Source organism: Apodemus sylvaticus, chromosome 1 (assembly GCF_947179515.1).
Source record: "Apodemus sylvaticus chromosome 1, mApoSyl1.1, whole genome shotgun sequence".
Classification (NCBI taxonomy): domain Eukaryota; kingdom Metazoa; phylum Chordata; class Mammalia; order Rodentia; family Muridae; genus Apodemus; species Apodemus sylvaticus.
In genome coordinates, this window is record NC_067472.1 from 105,676,992 (window position 1) to 105,697,205 (window position 20,214).

The 20,214-nt window shown below is 37.1% G+C and overlaps 1 protein-coding gene across 7 annotated transcripts in view; it reads right to left on the bottom strand.

The window, feature by feature from the left end:
• Positions 1–20,214, bottom strand: part of Pgm2l1 (phosphoglucomutase 2 like 1) — a 44,839-nt gene that overhangs the window by 20,340 nt on the left and 4,285 nt on the right. For 2 of the 7 annotated variants that reach the window (XM_052157647.1, XM_052157630.1), the window contains exons 2-5: positions 17,516–17,838; positions 16,747–16,848; positions 2,370–2,537; positions 561–667 (exon numbers count right to left, since the gene is read on the bottom strand). In XM_052157647.1, coding sequence (XP_052013607.1) covers positions 561–667; positions 2,370–2,537; positions 16,747–16,848; positions 17,516–17,698 — 560 coding nt within the window. In that variant the 5' untranslated portion in view covers positions 17,699–17,838. Of the gene's footprint in view, positions 1–560; positions 668–2,369; positions 2,538–4,148; positions 4,622–4,662; positions 5,046–16,746; positions 16,849–17,515; positions 17,839–20,214 lie in introns of those variants that run through there. The other 5 variants (XM_052157635.1, XM_052157640.1, XM_052157664.1 and 2 more) reach the window with 5 other exon arrangements.

Consider the following 20,214-nt stretch of genomic DNA (forward strand, 5'->3'; position numbering starts at 1 on the left):
AGCTTCATTCCAGACACACATACATAAAGCAGAAAACCCTAACCCTCCAAATACAAATAAGAAAACTAAAAGGTCTTTAACAACAAGCAGAACTGATACTACATCTCACTCATCTTTTGGTGGTTATAGCTGTTTTAAGTTAAATGAACCTTTACAAGGCAACACGATCAAAGGACAGTGAGACAAATAAACTTCATAAAAAGGTATCATGATTATCAAATTATGAAAAGATCCTAGAGCAGGATTATAAGAGATCAGAAGTTTCATAATTACTCCTACTAGGTTCCTATACTCTCCCCTCCCATATATACACTGACATTATTATTTGAACTTCCACTATTTTAAAAGTTATACTTCTATAAAATCTAAAGTTTATCTTTGAAGTGCTTTTTTACTTCTATTTCAGCTAAAATTGTTCTCAAGCTTCAGAAAAACACACAATCCAGCATGTATCGAATCCAGCATTCATTTCAAAGGTCTCGTTTCAAAAATTACCACCAGAAAAATATTAAATATTTTCCCCCAATCCAATGTAACCTCTGCAGAAATTGACACTGTACCTCTGGCTGCTGCAGCTGCTAGTCACTTGACCCCGAGTGTCATAGCCAACAACAAATCCTCTCTGCTTGAAGTCTGAGAAACACCTCTCCAGGTATTTGTACATCCCCTGAAGCAAATACACAGAAGATTAGTCCCTGATCAGGCATCCACCTCAAGTGCCCCTCATCTCCCGTTTAGCTGAAGATGAACTGAGGGCCTCAAACAAGCTAGGCTAGTGCACTGTCGCTGAGCTACATCCCAGCCTCGGCCTCTGCTTTTATTCAGCTGCTTACTGACTCAGAACTGGCTTTGGTGTTTATAGACATGCTTACTAATTACTTATTGTGGGAACAATACTGCTCACCCACAAATATGAGATGGAAACCATTTCTCAAATTTCAAACACATTTAGTACTATAGAAATACCAATTTAGTAACAAGTCCAGCACAACACACAAAACATGAGGGAGAGAAAAATGGTCAGTAAGAGGAAAAGGGGGCATGTCAGAAAGAACATTCAGAAGAAACCAGGGAAACTAGTTTCTACTGCAGGGCTCTAGAGGACAGAATTTTCATTATCTCACTATGTAGCCCAGGCTGGACTGGAACTTGCTATGTAGACCAGGATGTTCTCAAATTCACAGAGCACTCTCCCCGTGTCTAGTGCTGGGACTAAAGGTGTGCACAACACTCAGCCAAAGAACTCTTCATGAAAAGGACTGTCTTTGTAGACACATAAATGATTTCCAACATACATTTGGGGGAAAACAAAAGACAGGGTCTGCCCTTTTTGTTTATCATAATATCTTCCTGAACAAACAGTTAATTTTTTAAAAGAAGGATCCTGAAGTGGAAACTTAAGGGTTCTTTGGAAAGTCAATTGTGTCGGATGATGTTTCGCTGGGGCAAACACGTGAGGAGTGTTTTCCCAAAGTGGACACAAGCAAAAAGATGTTTTGCTAAGGTAGACTTGTGAAGGAGTGTTTCGTTGAAGCAGACATACGTGAAAGATGTTCTGCTAAAGCAAACACCGAAAAGGACATGTGATGAAGGATTGTTTGCTAATGACATGCATGTACTGATTCATCTTGCATTGTATAGTTGAGCTCCATTTGTTAAGACTCCATAGAGAAACGCACCAAAAAACTTCTGGTGGTGTGCTGTGGCTTCCGGTTGTTTCATTTGACTCAGGTTGATTGGCACAGTGATGTCAGCCGGGACAGACTCACATGCTGAGGTAATACACATGGTGAGGCAAGGCACGTGGAGGACAAGTGATGTTGGAGGGAGGATAAATAGAACTCCGGGGACTGAGAGAGGCTTGGCGAGGCTTGCTAGTAGAGCAAGCTGTGCAATGCTGTTGGACTTCATGGATTTTTGCTTTGCTGAGAGAAGCGTGGCAGAGAATTTCTCCTGGTGTGCCTGTTGGCTTGGTCCGAAATCCCTCTTGCTGACTCTGACTCATGCTGATTAGGCTTAGGCCTGGCTGTTCCTGCTAGGTCATAACCACTCCTGCTAACCCAACTCTATGGAACTGGACTGCTGGTATATCCATGAAGTGTTTGCAAGCTGTCACTCACTGCTAACCTGTGAACTGAACTGCTGATTTCCTGACAACAGAGATGGGATTTACTTCAAAGAACCATTTTTAAATAGGTCCACTTTCCGAATATCCTTTCTTTTCCACTCTGGTGGGTGGTTAAAGCTTTTAAGAACCATCATTATAAGTAGGATTTGAAAAAATTAAATTAACAGAGTACTACCAAATTTTTAAAATAAAATAATAGAGTAAAAGTACATATATAATAATAAATATATATAATACTTGCCTGTGTTGACTGTATGACTGTAAGGTCATTAATGTAGCAAAACCCTGCTCCCATGGCAGATCGAAGTCCTGCAGTCCCAAAAGTCATCCGGCAACAAAGACGATCACGCAATTCCTTGTTCATCCCATTCCGTAAGAGATTTTCAATCTGCTCTTTTGTTTTGGGATTCTGGTTTGTTTTTTTTTTTTTTTAAAGAAAAGAAAAAGCAGATCTAATTGAGAAAATAAAGTGCTAATACTAAGCCTGTCTAGAGCTCAAAATGTGGATTCATAAGCCTGGCTCATTAGACTCTAAAGTTAAAAATTAAAATTAAAATTAGTGTATACTACAAAAATACAGCACAGCTCACAGATATAAATATATATAATCTATAGTATATATTATTTATTAAAAATTCTTCCACTTACTGAGTCTTTAAGAGATACTGAATCCTCAGGACAGACCCTACTGTGGGTGAGTTACATTTATCTATTTTTATATAATCCTAAATTTAAGAACTATGAATTCCTTTTAGTCAATTAAATTAAGTCTATATTAAGCTTTAAAATATACAGACAAATTATTGGATAAATGCTATTAAAATAACTACCAATTACTTACTTAACTAGATCTTCCAATCAGGATAAACCAGGCATGGCAGAACAGGACTATAACCCATGAATGGACATAGTTCTAATTGATACTGCCAAACAGTAAATCATCTTTTGCTTGGTTCTGAGAAAACACTTTTTTTTTAAAGATCTATTTATTTTATTTATATGAATGTACTGTTGCTGTCTTTAGACACACACCAGAAGAATGCATCAGATCCCATTACCATGTGGTTGCTGGGAACTGAACTCAGGACCTCTGGAGGAGTAGTCAGTGCTCTTAACCGCTGAGCCATCTCTCCAGCCTGAGAAAACTTTTTAAAGCCACATACTAATGCAGGGGTTGCAGGATAACAGTAACAAGATGGTTTAATGGGTAGAACACACAGTTTTTCCTATCCATTCTTGTCTATCTCCTTCTTAGACCTCACCAAGACCAAGTATAATTAGTTACTTTGTGTCTCTATTGACTATCTCATAGGGAGAAAGACTATCTAAGGGCAGCCACACTACATTGCAAGCTTGAGACCTGTTTCAAAAAACTGAAAATAAAGAAACTAACAAAACAACAAACAGGCAAATAAAAAAAAAAGAACTTTTACTAGTCTTTCAAAACCACATTCCACTCATCCACAGCACCAGTTGACCATAATGAGATTTTAGGTGTCAAGTATGTCATGTTAAATTTTCATTAAAATGTAAACATGGCTTGAGAGACAAGGCATGCCAACATCCATATGTAGAATTTTAGCATGTGTGGGGCCCTGAACTCAATCCCTAGCATAAGGAAATAAACAGGCAAACAAACAAAAATACCAGCAGATTTCAAATTGAAATAAAATTATGAGAAAGCCTAAATGGAATTTTCTAATATTCTTTAAAGGAGGACTAAATATTTAAAAAATCCAAAAGGAACCATAACTTCTCGTCAAAGTTACTATGAGTTGAGTCTGCAGTATTTGCATTTTCTGTGTTGGTAGGTTATATATAACGCTAATTAATGTTCAGCATTACAAACCAAGGCACCCAAAAAGTACTCAAAGCTAAGGGAACTTTGTTCTTGCACATAAAACCATTATCAATACATAATTTAAACCAAACTGTTTCTGGTTATAGTAGAAACTAAAGTAACTACAGTTTGTGGGCAAACTAATAAGATGTGGCAATTCTATTAACTAAATTTTCTTACTTTTTGAGACAGGCTCTCATGTAGCTGAGGCTGTACTTGAACTCACTGCATAGGCAAGGCTGGCCTTGGACTCTTGTTTATCCTGCCACTACTCAGATGCTGAGATTACAGGCCTGTGCCCCCATGTCTGGCTCTGAGATTTTACTCTGTTTAACACTGAAGGGTGTGCATGTGTAAAGTCTAGATTCAAGCATTTTCTGTTTTGTAAATGGCATACACTAACATCTACACAGCCTGGATAAAAATGTAACTAGCATTAGGAGAAAAATCTATACAAAATAATACCTAAGCCACTACCAACTACCCCAAGGTTAAACGGTATCACCAGATTTGAAAGAAGTAAAATGACTTGGAAACCGTTAACATCAGGAAATTAGAGCAAAACCCGAATGGCCTCTTTATACACAGAGAATAAGTACTGATTTAGAGTTAGTGAGACTGTAAATTGGGATGGTCTTTTCAGAGTAACTACAGCGAAGCATCAAATTTTAGATTGCATATGCTTTTAACTCACAGATTTTTTTTGTTGAAGCAATACTTCCACTTTACACAATTATCCACACCAGAATGTTCACTGCTGCATTCTTGCTGGTAGCAATATTATAACTATCACACAGATGAAGAAAAAGATTCACAGAAGGACCCAAGAGCACTGAGTTAGCTGGGCAGGATTTAAACATATTTGGTTGAACATCTGGTCTAGTTCTAAGTATAAAACAATTGTACTGAGCAGGTTAGTAATGTAGAAAAACCATTCAACTCTAGGTATAAAGTGAAACAGCAACCTTTTTGGTACAGGTGGCGCACGCCTTTAATCCCAGCACTTGAGAGGCAGAGGCAGGAGGATTTCTGAGTTCAAGGACAGCCTGGGTCTACAGAGTGAGTTCCAGGACAGCCAGGGTTACAAAGAGAAACCCTGTCTCAAAACAAAACAAAACAAAACAAAACACAACAACAACAACAAAAAAAAACCAAAAAATCAAAACAAAAACACCCAAATGATCCACCAGTAACTATGAGCTGACTGAACATACTTCCTAATGTTAAACTGCACAAAAATGAGAGTAGGACCTAAACGTACAAACCTCAGCTACAGTACTAACTTAAGTCCTATTTCTTAAAAAGCTATTAAGTTTGAGAAAAATAAAACTGAAGAATCATGATACATTAAACACAGTAAGCCTGTATGGGAAGAGTTACACGATTAGGGTGACAGACATTTGAGGTCTATTTTGAATTCACGTCTCTATTACTTAATAGCTAGATAATTAAATTAAATTATTAATTAATATAAAGTTGGGAAAAGACTTAAAAAAGCTATGTGGCTATACATAACTTCTATTTTTCAGATAATGAAGTTGAAGTTGTATTTTGTTGCTAAAAAAAAAAATCTTTAAATAACTATGTCAATAAACAGAGGACCTAAAGTAATATACGTAAATTATTTTAAAATTCAATTTCCATGTATATCTCAGATATAATAAGTGAAAAGGTGGGCAGAAAAGTATATAAAGTATTTTCATTAGTATAAATAGGAACATACATGTATACCATGCAAAAATATTTCATATAAAAAAAGAAAACCTAAAAATATTATCCCTGAAGGAAATACCAGGAGTGGGCACTGAGGTGAAAAGGTTACATTTATGTTTTATGGCCCTAATAGTGTCTGGATAGTTCATGCACATAGCACCTATCATTTATTTGTATTAATTTTATTCATAATGGGTGAGTCTAATGCGAGTTTACGTGAATCCTTTTCATCTCATGAACTGCCCTTATTACAGCACTGCTTGAGAAGTCTATTTCTATTCACTCCAGATAAGGAGAGCAATGGTAGACTGAAGAAATGATTCCATCCATGCCCAGCTTGGCAGGTGAGTGCATTTAACTTGGATTGTTTATAAGAGGATGGGCAGCTTTTAGTAGCCCACTTAAAAGACTTTCCATCCCCGTATCCTCAGGAAGAGGGGGAGGTTGGTTGGTTATTTATTCTATTTTGCAACAAGGTCTCATTATGTAGCTGTGGAACTCTACCGTGGAAGTACCTCTACCTGAAACTCACTGTGTAGAACAGACTGGTCTTGAACTCACAGAGATCCAACTGCCTCTGCCGCCCAAGTGCTGGGATTGAAGGCATGTACCACCATGCCCAACTTGGTTGTTTCATCTCTATATGGATAAAATGAAGAAAAGGCAGTAACTACTTACATAGTATTCATAGAACCTTTAAGTCCAAGTGCAAATATGAAGAAAGTGATCTTTTAGTATTAATATTAGTTTTTAAAATGTTTTTATTTGCACATATTATATATAATGCATATCATTATAGCATTTTCATACATGTACAAATTCCAATCATGCTCTCTCCTCTTTTTCACTCTCACTGATTCTTTAGCCCTGTCTTCTACTTTCATATCTGTACTTACATTTTTAATGTATTTTTGGTGACTCAATGATTTTCACTGGGGCTTCTTATAGCTACATGAGTGAGGGTTTGTTTATTGGAGCATGTGCACCTTACCAGAGGCTACGCCACTGAAGACCATGACTTTCCCAAGATACTTTGAATACATAGAAATGTTTAACACTTAACTTCTTACAAACTTTCACAGATATGAACAAAGCTACACACTACACCAAATCACCCCAACTCTGCCAACAAATGAAGGTATTTATATCACATAAGAAAAATCATATGGGACTTATCTAAGCTTTTCTGAACCTATGATGCTCATAATTAGGTCCTTTTGCATTGCTTATGTGTAATAAATGTAAATGCATATAAAAATACTTTAAATAAAAGTAACCAAGTTTGTCAATGGGTTTACCTGAAAATCTTTTTCCATACCTGTGATGGATAATACTCACTGCAAGATTGACTGAACTTAAAAGCCCTATGAAAACACACCTCTGGACATATCTTCCAAGCCTTGAGGAAAGGACTATCCCAAATGTAGACTGTAGAATGCTATGGGCTGAGGGTCTAAAAAGGAGAAAGAAGCTGAGCACCAGCTCACACTGCCCCTGCCCCGATTCCTGATTGTGGATGCAATACACTCAGGCACCTCCTTCACCTGCTGCCATACCTTCTTTGCCATGAGGAGTGGTCTCCTCAAGCTATAAGCCAAATTAAAAAAAAAAATCTTCCTTAAGTTGCTACTCGTCAGATATTTGGTCATAGCAATGAGAAAAGTAATTAATATGCTGCCTATCTTATAATTCCTATGCAACTTGAATCTACTTAAGGATATCTGAGTATTAGACCTAACAGCTTATGAACAATCTGAACCATGCACTGTATCACTTAGAAGATTAGAGAAGATACTAAAGAACATAGCAACAATTAACAATCCCAATCCCTGATATTATTATTCATTAAAGGGAGCCTATATATAAACTCTTCTATAATTCAGTATGTCTAAAATTATAAAACTTTAAATGTTGTTCTTAAATATCTCAGAGATCTGTGTTTGAACAATAAATATCAGGTTAATAAAATAATAAAGAATTTTTTAAGTTTATGTCTAAAGACATAAGTTGAAATAGGAAACTGCAATCTGAAAACCTGATGGTGGACACGGCTGACATTTACTTCTGGGGGTCAGCCAGCTTGGAGATCCATTTCCAGAGCCCTGGAGCAGAGCAGGGGAGCCAGTCAGATGACTGCTTATTGGCTTAAAAATATAATCATGTTCTTCCCCATTGAAGCAAGCTTTATTAAATACTGGCCAGGAAGATGACACTGGCCAGGTCATACCTGGGATTCCCAGAGAAATAGCTCAAAATATAACCATGTTAAAGGAGTGTTTCCCCATGTAAAAAAAATCTGTATATAATTCTAAATTTAATTTCCCCATCTTTAAAAAATTTTTACTCAAATTAGCATTAAATTGGCCTAGATAAAAAAACACTTGGATGGTTATACTTACCATATAAAACAAAATTTACTTGAAAAATTATTTTTCTGGGAAAAATAAAATCCAAGAAATGAAATGTTAACTAGACCACAACTGGAAAGTAAGTTTTAAAATACAACTTTAATATCACTTAAGTATAATATTAGGTAGGGAAAGATTAATGTGAAAAGTTAAAAATGTCAATTATTGTATTTTAAAGCCTTCCTGGGAATGTAGCTCACTTGTAGAGTGCTAGCTTGGTGCACAGGCCCCAGCTTTGATCTCTAGTAGTATAAAAACAAGACTACAGCTAGAGACATAGCTTGGTGGTTAAGAGTACTGGCTGCTCAAGTTTGATGCTCAGCACCCACATGGTAGCCCACAATAACTCCAGTTCCAAGAGATATGATATCTTCTTCTGGCCTTCTTGGACACTTAGGCATGATTATGGCACACAGACATATATGTAGGCAAAACACTCATATACATAGAATAGTAAAATAATTAAAACTAACTAAATAAAAATACCTATTTACCAAGTACATACTATGTACCACATTTAGAAGACACTATTGGTAGGAAGAGAATCTTACAAAGCTTAATATGTAGTGAGGCAGAAAGATAAATAAATTGGCAGTTTCCACAGAGAGCATGCATGGGTTCTGGGTGATATATCAGTATTTGGACTAAGTTTTTAAGTTAGCATGAACTGAGGAACAGGAACTGAAGGAGAGAATGTCTGATCAGATAAATGAAAAGTGAGTATGAACTGAATGTTGGAGGGGATGGGGGACAAGCTGGGAGTAGTAACATAATGATTTCAGTATTAGATGTACAGAGTTTGAGTGACAGCCACACTCAGCATACCAACTACTTTCTCCCTACTAGACTGGCTCTTCACGGTAGCTCAGAAAATATAATTAAATCAAGATACCATTTTCATCTGATTTTAATTTTTAGGTGAAAATGGCTTCATGATTTAATTTTAAGAGTTTTTAGGGGCAGAGCTAGGGAAGAAGGATGAATTTACTAAGGATGGATCATAAATCATTCCAACTTTAGACCAAAATCAATAACCACTTACTATCCTCCACAGTTTCTGCAGACAGGAAGCGTCTAAGACCTCTCCTGAAAGACTCAAAGGTGTGCTTGCTGGAATCAACTCCAGCCTTGTCTGTCGTGTATCTGACAGTAATGATAGCTGTTAGCTAGGACCCACGCTATTAAATGGAACATCTACAAAAGGCACTCCTTGTAGCCTGGACTGCCTCACAACGCTGGGTTCTAAGGGCAAGTGTCCTAAAGGAAGCCAGCCAGGGCTTCCACCTCAGCCAGCTCCACCACCTTTCCTGGCCTAGCCCTGGACAATCAACTTACTTCCACTGCTCCTGCTATTTCCTGAGGTTGTAACAAAGACTCACCCAAGTTCTGGAGAGGGAACACAGAGTGTGATTTTCAACTAAGGCATGTCAAAGTCATACAGAAAGACAAAGAATGTGAGATGAAGGAAGTAAATGACCCCAGCTATTTTTGAATGCTGCAACTTGCACAAAGAGACTATAAAACCTCAAACTTAAAAATCTGATTATCCCAAGAGTTTGGAGTAAAAGGCTACTTAGCCCATAGCTTAAATAGTCTTGATCCAATTGCTCTATTTCTAGAAATTTATCCCCAAAGAGAAATATAATTAACCAGGGATTCATGCTAAGACTTAGTTATGTATCCTCAGTGACATAGCCGGTCTGGATCATGGACAGCTTTGTCTATATATGACTGTTTCAAAAACAAACATACCAAATATTTAGTTATAAGGATACTCACTAAAATAATGTTAATAATATTAACTAAAATGTATGTAAACTATAGAAAACTGGTGAAATAAAAAGTCTAACATAATAAGCTAGGGAGATGACTTGGTAAAGTGCTTTCCCAAGCATGAAGATCTCAGTTTGATTCTAGGCATGTATGTAAAAAGCTGGTCTTAGTGGCATGTACTTAAATCCTAGTGATGGGAGGCAGAGACAGGAAGATCCTTGGGCTCAATAGCCAACCAGCCTAGAATAATAGGTGAGCCCCAAGCCAATGAGAAACCCCGTTTCATAGGTGGTAGATAACATTACTGAAGATGACACACAAGGTCATACTCTGGCCACAAAACTCACATGCACCTACAACACCCCAAAATACACATGTACCTACAAATATGAGTGAGCACACATATACACATACATATATACATACATAAAAAAGTATAATGATACACTGAAATATCAGATCTTTATAGTTCATTAAAAAAAAGTACAGTTTTAACAGGGGATAAAAATCTAGAAGTAATCATGTGTTTACTAAGATTCTTAATTAAATAATGGGTTTTATGACACCATTATGAAGTTAGCTATCTACTTGAGCCAATTCACAACTTGTGTAAAAATTAAAATATGATCTAATGATCATAAGGACAAAATAAAATCATTATGTAAAAATGTTTGTGGGATTTTTTTTCTTCTGACACCAAATATGTGGTTTTATAACAAGCATTTAAAAGCTGCTTTTGTTACAAATTATTAGACAATAACCAGCAGGGCCACACCCTGGTCAACTGCTTCATTATGCATATTTTTCCTTAAACATAATTACTCCCCTAATTAAACCTAAAACTATTAGTACCTTGATTTTGCCTGTTCCTTTTGTATGGTGATGTGAATGAGAATGCCTCCTGTGCCCACTCCCACAGGCTCATCTGTTCGAAAACCTGGTCCAGCTGATGGAACTGTACAAAGGATGAGGAGGTGTGGCCTGTGGTAGGAGGTGTGTTACTGGGGGCAGGGTTTGAGGTTTCAAAGCCCATACCATTCCAAGTGTCTCTTTCTCTGGTTTTGTCTCAAGGTGTAGCAAGCTCTCATGACCTACTGCTCCAGCCATGCCTGCCTGCTGCCATACTTCCCACCATTAACGTCAATGACTTCAACCATGGAAGCCCTAATTAAACGCTTTCTTTTTAAAAGTTACCTTGGTCATGGTGTTTAACACAGCAATAGAAAAGTGACTAAGACAACATAAATTGGTTAAATCTTGAAGAACTGGGACAGGTAATAGTCTCATTTGTTGGGACTGCCAGAGCTTTTGCCCTAAAGTTCCTATTTACAGTGTCTTTCACAATATCAATTATTCTCCATTTTTTAGGCTACAAACTAAGTATTTATTACTTTACTTAAATTCTGCCACTATGTCTCCAGCATCATATCAGATCTGAAAGATTAAGGGGTTAAGTGTTAGGACCTAGGTAAAATATTAAGGCCTAGATAGAACGTTAAGGCTTAAGTAAAATGTTAAGGCCTACATAAAATGTTAAGGCCTAGGGAAAATGTTAAGGCCTAGGTAACTGTTACCTGACTAGCCTGTCATTACAAGGTAACTTTCTTGTATGTTTCTGCTGTTACTAGAAAACTTTCTAATGCCAAGATTGATTACATATTCTGTTATGTTCTGTGCCCTTGGAAACCAATCATGATACAAATCAGTAGAACTGTTTTGTATAGTTACCCACAATATGATTGGACACGAAACAACCACCTAACAGCACTTCCTGCACCTATGTATAAACTTTAATGAAATTTGCCTTTATAAGCTGTCCCTGGGATGGACCCCAACATAAGCGAAACACATGCACCAAAATAAGAAACTATTTGGAATAAGACTTTCATTTTGAGTAGTGGTCTAGTAAACTTTACGTTCCCATGACCTCCCTAGGAACTGACATCCTACTTAAAGAGACATGAATGTGGGCAACTGACATCCTGGTTGGCAAATTAATACATGAATGTTAGATAAGTCCCACCCTAGTAGACAGTTAGAACATGAATTAGACAAGGCAAGACCCCTGTCACAACTGAATATCCCAACCAATGGGAACAGGATAAGTGTGCAACAAAGACATGTTCCTAAGGAAATATCTATCCCTAAATTCTGACTGGCAAAATAACTTGACACAGATGTTTATGGATTTGGGGCTTAAAAACCCTGTAGGATCTTAATTAAGAGTCAGTTCTCAAATCTGGACCATGGCTCTGGTCAGTGTTCATATGGTGTGTGAAACAATTCCTGAACCCCAACATTACTCCACAGTACTATCTTCATTTGAAATGCAAGTGCAAATTCTAAACAAAGGATTATAGAACTATAAAAAGGGAGTTCTCACTGATCAGCTCCTCATGGTCAAAACTTCTAGAATGCCTTACAAGACTCAAGAGAATAGTTTACCAGCTTATAAGAATGCAACTCAGGAACAACCAAATGGAAGAGATAAATAAGCAAGAAGTGGGGGGAGGAGGATAGGGCATCCATTCTCTAGTCAGTACTCCTCTAGCATTTTGGATTCAGTGATTCAAGAGTTTTACAGAGCCCAATTTCTAGTCCCCCGACCTTCCTTCACCAGAGGTCAGCAGTTAGTGAACAAAAAGGTCCACAGGTCATTCTGGTGACCAACCTATTCTAAGGCTGTCCACAAGCTCCACCTAATCACAGACGCAGAAGTGATCAAAGGGGGCTGTTATGAACAACAAAGGATACTTCAATAACTCAGGAAATTCCAAAGGTTGTAAGAATTCTGTATTAACATCCAGGGGCAAAAACAGATGTATTCCTCATAACATAATACCAGATCACAGTAAATCTGAAGCCAAGGAAATATAAACATATACTTTTGTATATATACATATATTACATATGTATATATCTTAGACAACAAAGAAGAAAAGGGAACTTTCTGGTTCTATAATGGATGGATATAATTAAAAAGAAAAAAGAAAAAAACAAAAAGAAAAAAATTTCCCCTAGTTAAGGTATAAAGCAAGGAAAAAAAAACCACAAAACTATATTACTCTAAAAATAGCATTTTTTTGTTTTTGTTTTTTCAAGACAGGGTTTCTCTGTGCAGCCCTGGCTGTCCTGGAATTCACTCTGTAGACCAGGCTGGCCTCAAATTCAGAAATCCGCCTGCCTCTGCCTCCCAAGTACTGGGATTAAAAGCGTGCGCCACCACCGCCCAGCAAAATAGCATATTTTTAAGATGAAATGATTTACCCTACATACAAAAGCGGAAATTTTGGAATTAGTGTTGGGCTTCTGAGTTACAGTCCTGTATTTTAGCAAAAATAATTTTAAATAGCATTAAAAAACATCATGGATCATTAGCTTCCTGTAAGGCCAAGTAAACTCCAATTATGTATCTGATTAGCTCAGCTTCCTCCCAAACTTGCTGCATAGTTGAAGATAACTTTCAATTCATGATCTTCACACCCACATCTTCTAAGTGCTGGGATTACAGACATGCACCACAATAACTAGCTATTCTAAAAACTTCAAGGCTGCTCAGAGAGACTCCCATCCTGTCACCAACATCTGAAGATGACTTCATTCCAATGGCAGGACCCACTGATATTGTTGTGTTAACCACTTAACAAAAGCTTTCTTCAAGGAAACTTCCTTTTAGCCTTGATAACTTTGGGTAAGTTTTTACAGTTACTGTATATAACCTTACCTAGAGCTGCCCACTTCCTCCCAGATGTCCTAAATTTGGTCTGGAAGGAGTATCTCCCAATCATCCCCATGACAGGTAATACATGCTCACGTGTGTATGGCTGTATAAGCAATGTTCTTCTCATTCTCCTCTAAGCAGCCTAAAACATCTCTCTAATCTACTCAACCCCAGTACTTCAATTCTGGCCCCAGCAAAGCCTCACCTGACTGGTGTTATCTCCTTGCAATCTGCAAACTGAGCTTTTAATAGGAAAAACAGACAGATCCTGGACTTTCAGTCCCAGACATACCTAAGAGCAACAGCTAGAAGGTGCCTGAAGAGATCCAGAGACTACTGAGAGTTGTCTATATGTCTCTATGACTACAGAAGTGCTAGAAAGCAGGAGACTGTAAGAGCTGAGACTGCAGATGATCAAGGACTGTAAAAAGCCAAGCCTGGCGAACTGAAAGACTTAAATACTAGAAAAGCTGTAGAAAACTGCACAGTGCCTAGCTAAGCTCTAGGGCACTGAGATGCCAATGCACTAAATTCAAGATTACAGCACCAACTGTTGGGTTCTGGGCTAGTAGCACTCAAGAGTCTAAGAGCTATAATCTCGAGAGCAAATAATCTAAGAGTAGCAGCACTCTTGTTCAGAGCAGATGGCACTAAGGAAATTATACTTTGCCTATTCATGATTCCCATTTTAAGCAAAAGAACCGTCAGCTGACTGGCAACAATATAGTCTATAATTAAGTGGTAACTAAAAGCAAAGATAATCAAGAGTGGCCAGCACCAAGATATTCAAGTGTTAGCGTTCACATACAAGGATTTTAATGCCGCTTATATCATCACTTAATGACATAAAGAGAAGAGGAGCTATCTTAGAAGAAAAATAGAGAATACAAAGAAGAAAAAGGCAATGTTAATTTCCCAAGTTTTAATCCATCCAGAGGTTGTTTGAGATAGTTACTCATATTTCTAAAATTCTCTTTTTAACCCATATACAAACTGAGGCTCAGAGCAAAGCCAGTACTTGAAACCAAAATAGGCTTGAACTGCTGTGTCCTTTAGGGTCTAACTCCCCTACTCTAACCCTGACTTAGCTGGAATTCCACTTAATTTAGTGTTGACTGTTGGCTGACTAATCTCACTGTGGTGTTTAATTCTGATGAAGAGGACTGAGGAGTGGCAGCAGTCTACAGACGGAAAAGTGGCCACCAAGCTTTCACATTGAGATGCCCATGGAACTCTCTACGGAATTAAAAAAAAAGAGAGAGATTTATTAACAAATTTATTTCTGCTTTTAAAAGAAGGCAAAATGCTAAACAGTTTCCATCTTGTAGAATGATAAGATCTTGTTAAATTTAAAAGAGATTTTTAAAAAATAAACAAATTACAGTTGCATTGTAAACTCTTCTAATCCCACTGTCCACTTCTCTTCCGGGGCATATCTAGGAAGAGAGTATTTTCTCTGAATTTCTTTAGTTAAATTTTTGATGTTATTTTTAACTTAAAAGTAATCCAATTCCTTTTTAAAGATCCCTTTAAATTATTTCAATGCCAGAAAAGAAAAACAAAATATTACATTTCTAATGTAAAAGGGTTAACGTATACTTTTTTTAAAATGTGGGTGCCTATTATTTGACCTCTAAATAGCATACATGATTTTCAGAAGTTATAATTTCTTCACAAAATACAAGTCAATAATAAAATATGGCCAATACAGCCTTATCATGCTCTCAAAGTACTTATCTCATATTTTATAAGACTTGTTACAGTTGTCATTTGTATAAAAATTGTATTCACACTTATATAAAACCAGTGATCTACTCTTGTCTTCTCAAATATCAAAGAACTTTACAAAAACTGTAAACAAATATTTTTAAGTAACAGGGTAATTGTGTACTACAATTCAGATAAATATGAATTCAGTGTTGGTTTTTGATGCAGGGGACTAAATTTGAGCCCTGCACATGCTAAACTAATGGGCTCTACCCTGAGCTATACTCCCAGCACTCAATCTATTTTTGTAATTTGCATGCCATGGACAAAACATACTAAAAGCCACTGAGAGTGCAGGCATTTTCTAAGTATTGATTCTTTAATATTGTTATATTTTTCTAATGTTTTATAAAGAGAAAATAAGAACAGTACCAAGCATTCTCTACCATTAATCCATAAACTAAAAGGCAAAACACTATCCATCTGGCTTTATCCATGTTTTCTCAACATTAGTTTCAGAACTTTTCTCTATTTTTTTTATACATTAGCCTTACTGAGAAAAACTTTACACTTAAATCATTAACAGTGAATTATGTCCTTTTAAGGGTTCAATTTAGTTGATTTAAACAAGTATACAAAGTCTATATATAGACTATATAACACTAAAATACAATACTGTATTGATCACAAAATATACAACTATCATAGCTCTCACATTAAAAGTATTGGGCACAACAAAGTTTAAAAAAGGTATAAATTAAATACATACAATAGTGTAGTTACATCTCTATGCTGAGGCCCTTTTAAACGATGTATGCTTGTACCATTCTTTTCACTTCAGAGTGTCACATTTAGCCACTACCCTATTGATGGGTGTTGAAGGTACAGAACTGAATGCCCTCCTGGGTGCACAAGTCTCCAATACGGCGCTTTTGAGAAGTTGTACAAATGGTAAGAGGTGAGCCTAGGAAGAAGTCTTTGGGTCACTGAGGTTTTCCTTTTTAGAGGAACTCAGACCCCTTTTTCTTTTGCTTCTTGGATATGAGGTGAGTAGTTCGTTCCATCTGCTGCCTTTCACAGGCCCAAAGAGGCAAGGCCAACTAACTGTAAATTAGATCTCCAAAACTGTGAGCCCAAATAAATCTTTTTTTCCTTATAAAATGGGTATCTATAGTAATTTGTTACAGTGATGTAAACTAACACAATTGGCCTTAAACTTTTAATTTTTTTACTGTATAAAAATGAAACATTTCAAAGAGAAAAATGACATCAGAAACTTCTGCAGCAAAAAAACCCCACTTACATCAAGGAGATTTTCTAACAAGATAAGCTCTGGTTAGCTGAAAACTGAAATGCTTTGCATCTGAAAAAATATTTACAGTATTATGGTCTTTGTACTCCTTGGGACATTAAAATATGCCCATTGATGGGGTTTGGGATCAACCAAGAAACACACCTTTAGTTTGTGTCTGTAAGGGCATTTCCTGAGAGATTTAACTGAAGTGGGAAGACCCTTCATTGTAAATGTGGGCATCAGTCCATGGGCTGGAGTCCAGGTCTAAATGAAAAGGAAGAGGCAAGTTAAGCACTAGCACTCACCTCTGTTTCCTGGCCACAAACATAATATGCCAGCTGCCTCATATTCCTGCTGCCACACCTCCCATGTCATGATGGACAGTACCCACAGAGAAATGTCAAAATGAGCCCTTCCTTCCTTATGTTCCTTTTGTCACAATAACGAAAAAAAGTAACTAATACAAGTTCTTATTCAATTATTTAGTTGAAAAGATCCTATACAGTATTGGTGACAATAAGCTCATACTGAATCTCTGCCTCTTTTGCACAAGACCAAGTCACTTTCTATGAACTCCCAACACCAGAGGGCAGCAGCCTCAGTACTAACTAGCAATTTTTTTTTTTAAATTTTATTTGATATATTCTTTATTTACATTTCAAGTGATTTTCCCTTTCCTGGATCCCCCCTCCCTGAAAGTCCCATAAGCCCTCTTCCCTCCCCCTGTTCCCTAATCCACCCCTTCCCACTTCCCTGTCCTGGTATTTCCCTATACTGCAGCACTGAGCCTTTCCAGGACCAGGGGCCACTCCTTCCTTCTTCTTGGGCATCATTTGGTATGAGACTTGTGTCTTGGGTATTTCAAGCTTCTAGGCTAATATCCATTTATCAGTGAGTGCATACCATGAGTGTTCTTTTGAGACTGGGTTACCTCGCTTAGGATGATGTTCTCCAGTTCCATCCATTTGTCTAAGAATTTCATAAATTCATTGTTTCTAATGGCTGAATAGTACTCCATTATGTATATATACATTTTCTGTATCCATTCCTCCGTTGAGGGACATCTGGGTTCTTTCCAGCTTCTGGCTATTATAAATAGGGCTGCTATGAACATAGTGGAGCATGTATCCTTATTATATGCTGGGGAATCCTATGGGTATATGTCCAGGAGTGGTATAGCGGGGTCCTCCGGAAGTAGCAATTTCAATAGTCATTAGGAAGGCAGAAAGCATCCTGAAACAAAGCACATAGGCCCTAACCCAAAATCACCTCTTGTTGTATAACAGTTTCCCCAAGATTGAAACTTTGCATCTTTCAGGAGAGCTCTTTAAGCAGGTGGGTATAAAATTTTAAAACATTCCCAGAAACTGACCAAATTTCCTAGGCTCCTCCCTACTAGAGTAAGCACAGCCCAACTGTAAAGATGACTGTGAGACCAGACCAACTGCCTGGAGAAAGCAGAAAGTATCCCAGAGGTCTAGAAAAGGTTTAGACAACTTCAGCACCTGATAAGAACACCTTTCAACAGGCAGGTGGGGCTGCCTGCAGGCTGTGCAGTGTTCCAGGATCTCAAGCTTTGTGAGCTGTCACCCATGCTGGGCTGAACATGGGTGATGCATCTGTTTTTCCAATCATTTCTGCTCCTGTAACTCCTCACCCATATTCTTGTAAGTACCCCCCCCAAAAAAAACCCACTGGTTCTCCAAGTTGGACTTTGGTGGTATCTGTACTTTGGTCTGTCCTGGGTTTCCTATCTGGAGTGAGCAGACTTGTGTGTTTCATCTCCCCAGGAAGTTTTGTCATACAACACTTATATGCTTTGTTGTGCAGTCAAAATGAAGTACTATCTACATCAGGAATGATAATGAGGACATTGTGCTGACTGATATAAGACATAACATAAGGCAAAGCACTCTATGACTCCACTCACATAAGGTACCCAGAATAGTCAAATTCTAGGGATGGAAAAAAGAATGGTGGTTTTCTGGGGAAAGAGGAAGGAAGGAACACATTATTTAATGGACATAGAGTTTCAGCCTAGCAAGATGAAAAATTCTGAAGATCTGTTCTATAAGAATGTGAATATTTTTATGGTAGCTAATAAAGTATACATACCCTTAAAAATGACCAAGATGGTAACTTATATGTATTTCCACCACAATTAAAAAGTTAAATACTAGGCTGGAGAGATGGCTCAGAGGTTGAGAGCACTGACTGCTCTTCTAGAGGTCCAAAATTCAGTTCCCAGCAACCACATGGTGGCTTATAACCATTTATGATGGGATCTGATGCCATCTTCTGGTGTGTCTAACAGCTATAGTATACTTGTAAATAAGATAAATAAATCTTTTTAAAAAGTGTTAAATGCTGCGTTCTATATTCTGATTGATTATCAAAAGAGAAAATAATATAATTGGTAGGCTAAAATACTCTAAATATTGTTTACTTTAGACTCTTGTAGCATATACCTGTGCCATCTTGAAAAGATGAGTTCAAATAGAGTTTCTTACTTAAGTTTCATCAATTAATTATTCAAAATCAGGTCAGGTAATATTTAGTTTGCTTCATTTCTGGTCAATAATTTATTTTTTAAAAAATTTGGCTCAGGGTGGCATGCCTGCTGGTTAGCAGCAAGCACTGTACCTCTAAGCTATGCCCTCAGCACTGTTTCCTTCCTTCTTCCTTTTGCTGACCTACCCACTCTGCCTCTTTCCTTCCTTGAGGTTTTCATCAGTGACCGCTTAATTGCCTGATGCTGATAAAAACGACATGGCATCTTCACCACATAACTTGTATCTTAAAAAAAAAAAAAACTACCCATGACATAGATGTTATGTTCCATTTTTCTTGACACACTGTGGATCTAGTGCAGAACTTATCAGCCAAGGATTTCTTCACAATGGACTCCTGCAGTAGCTATTACATAACACACTTTTCTCACAGCGCCTACTTGTTTCTTCAATTTAAATACTCATATATGTGTGTGTGTGTATATATATATATATGTATGCATGCATGCATTTGGTAGGGGAATCACTTTTTCTTTCATTTCCTAGAGCTTATCTTGGTTTCCTGTTGCTTTTCACACCTTCTTTTCTTATCTGATGATGAAATAATTCTCTAATTTTAATTTTTAATTTATAATTTTGGGGGTTTTAATGTTCCCATTCTACATATGCATTATATATATGTTTATTATTTACCTATTGCTTTATCTTGTTCATAAAAATTATTTTCTTCATATAGATTGATACTTAGTTACTAATAACCACAGATTTTTTTTTTCTGGGAGATACAGTATATTTTCTGCTAACATCTTCCTAAGTAGAATGGTCAGTTGGGGCCTCTATGTCTGCAAATTATTGTTATGAGAATTTTATTTACACAGATTAAGCTAATCTGAGTCAATTAAAATTTTTAATTTAATTTTTCAAAAGAATAACTATAAAAGTATCAAGATTTTAAAAGTACTACAGTTTAAATGTGTCCTGTACTTCAAGGCTTCCCATATCAAAGACTTGGTCTTCAGTATGAGGTACTGAGGTAGAAGCTTTTAAGAGTTGAGTCCTAGTGTCAGGTAACTGGGTCACCACCAAAGGCACTTCCCTAGGGATTTTGTGGATGAGATCT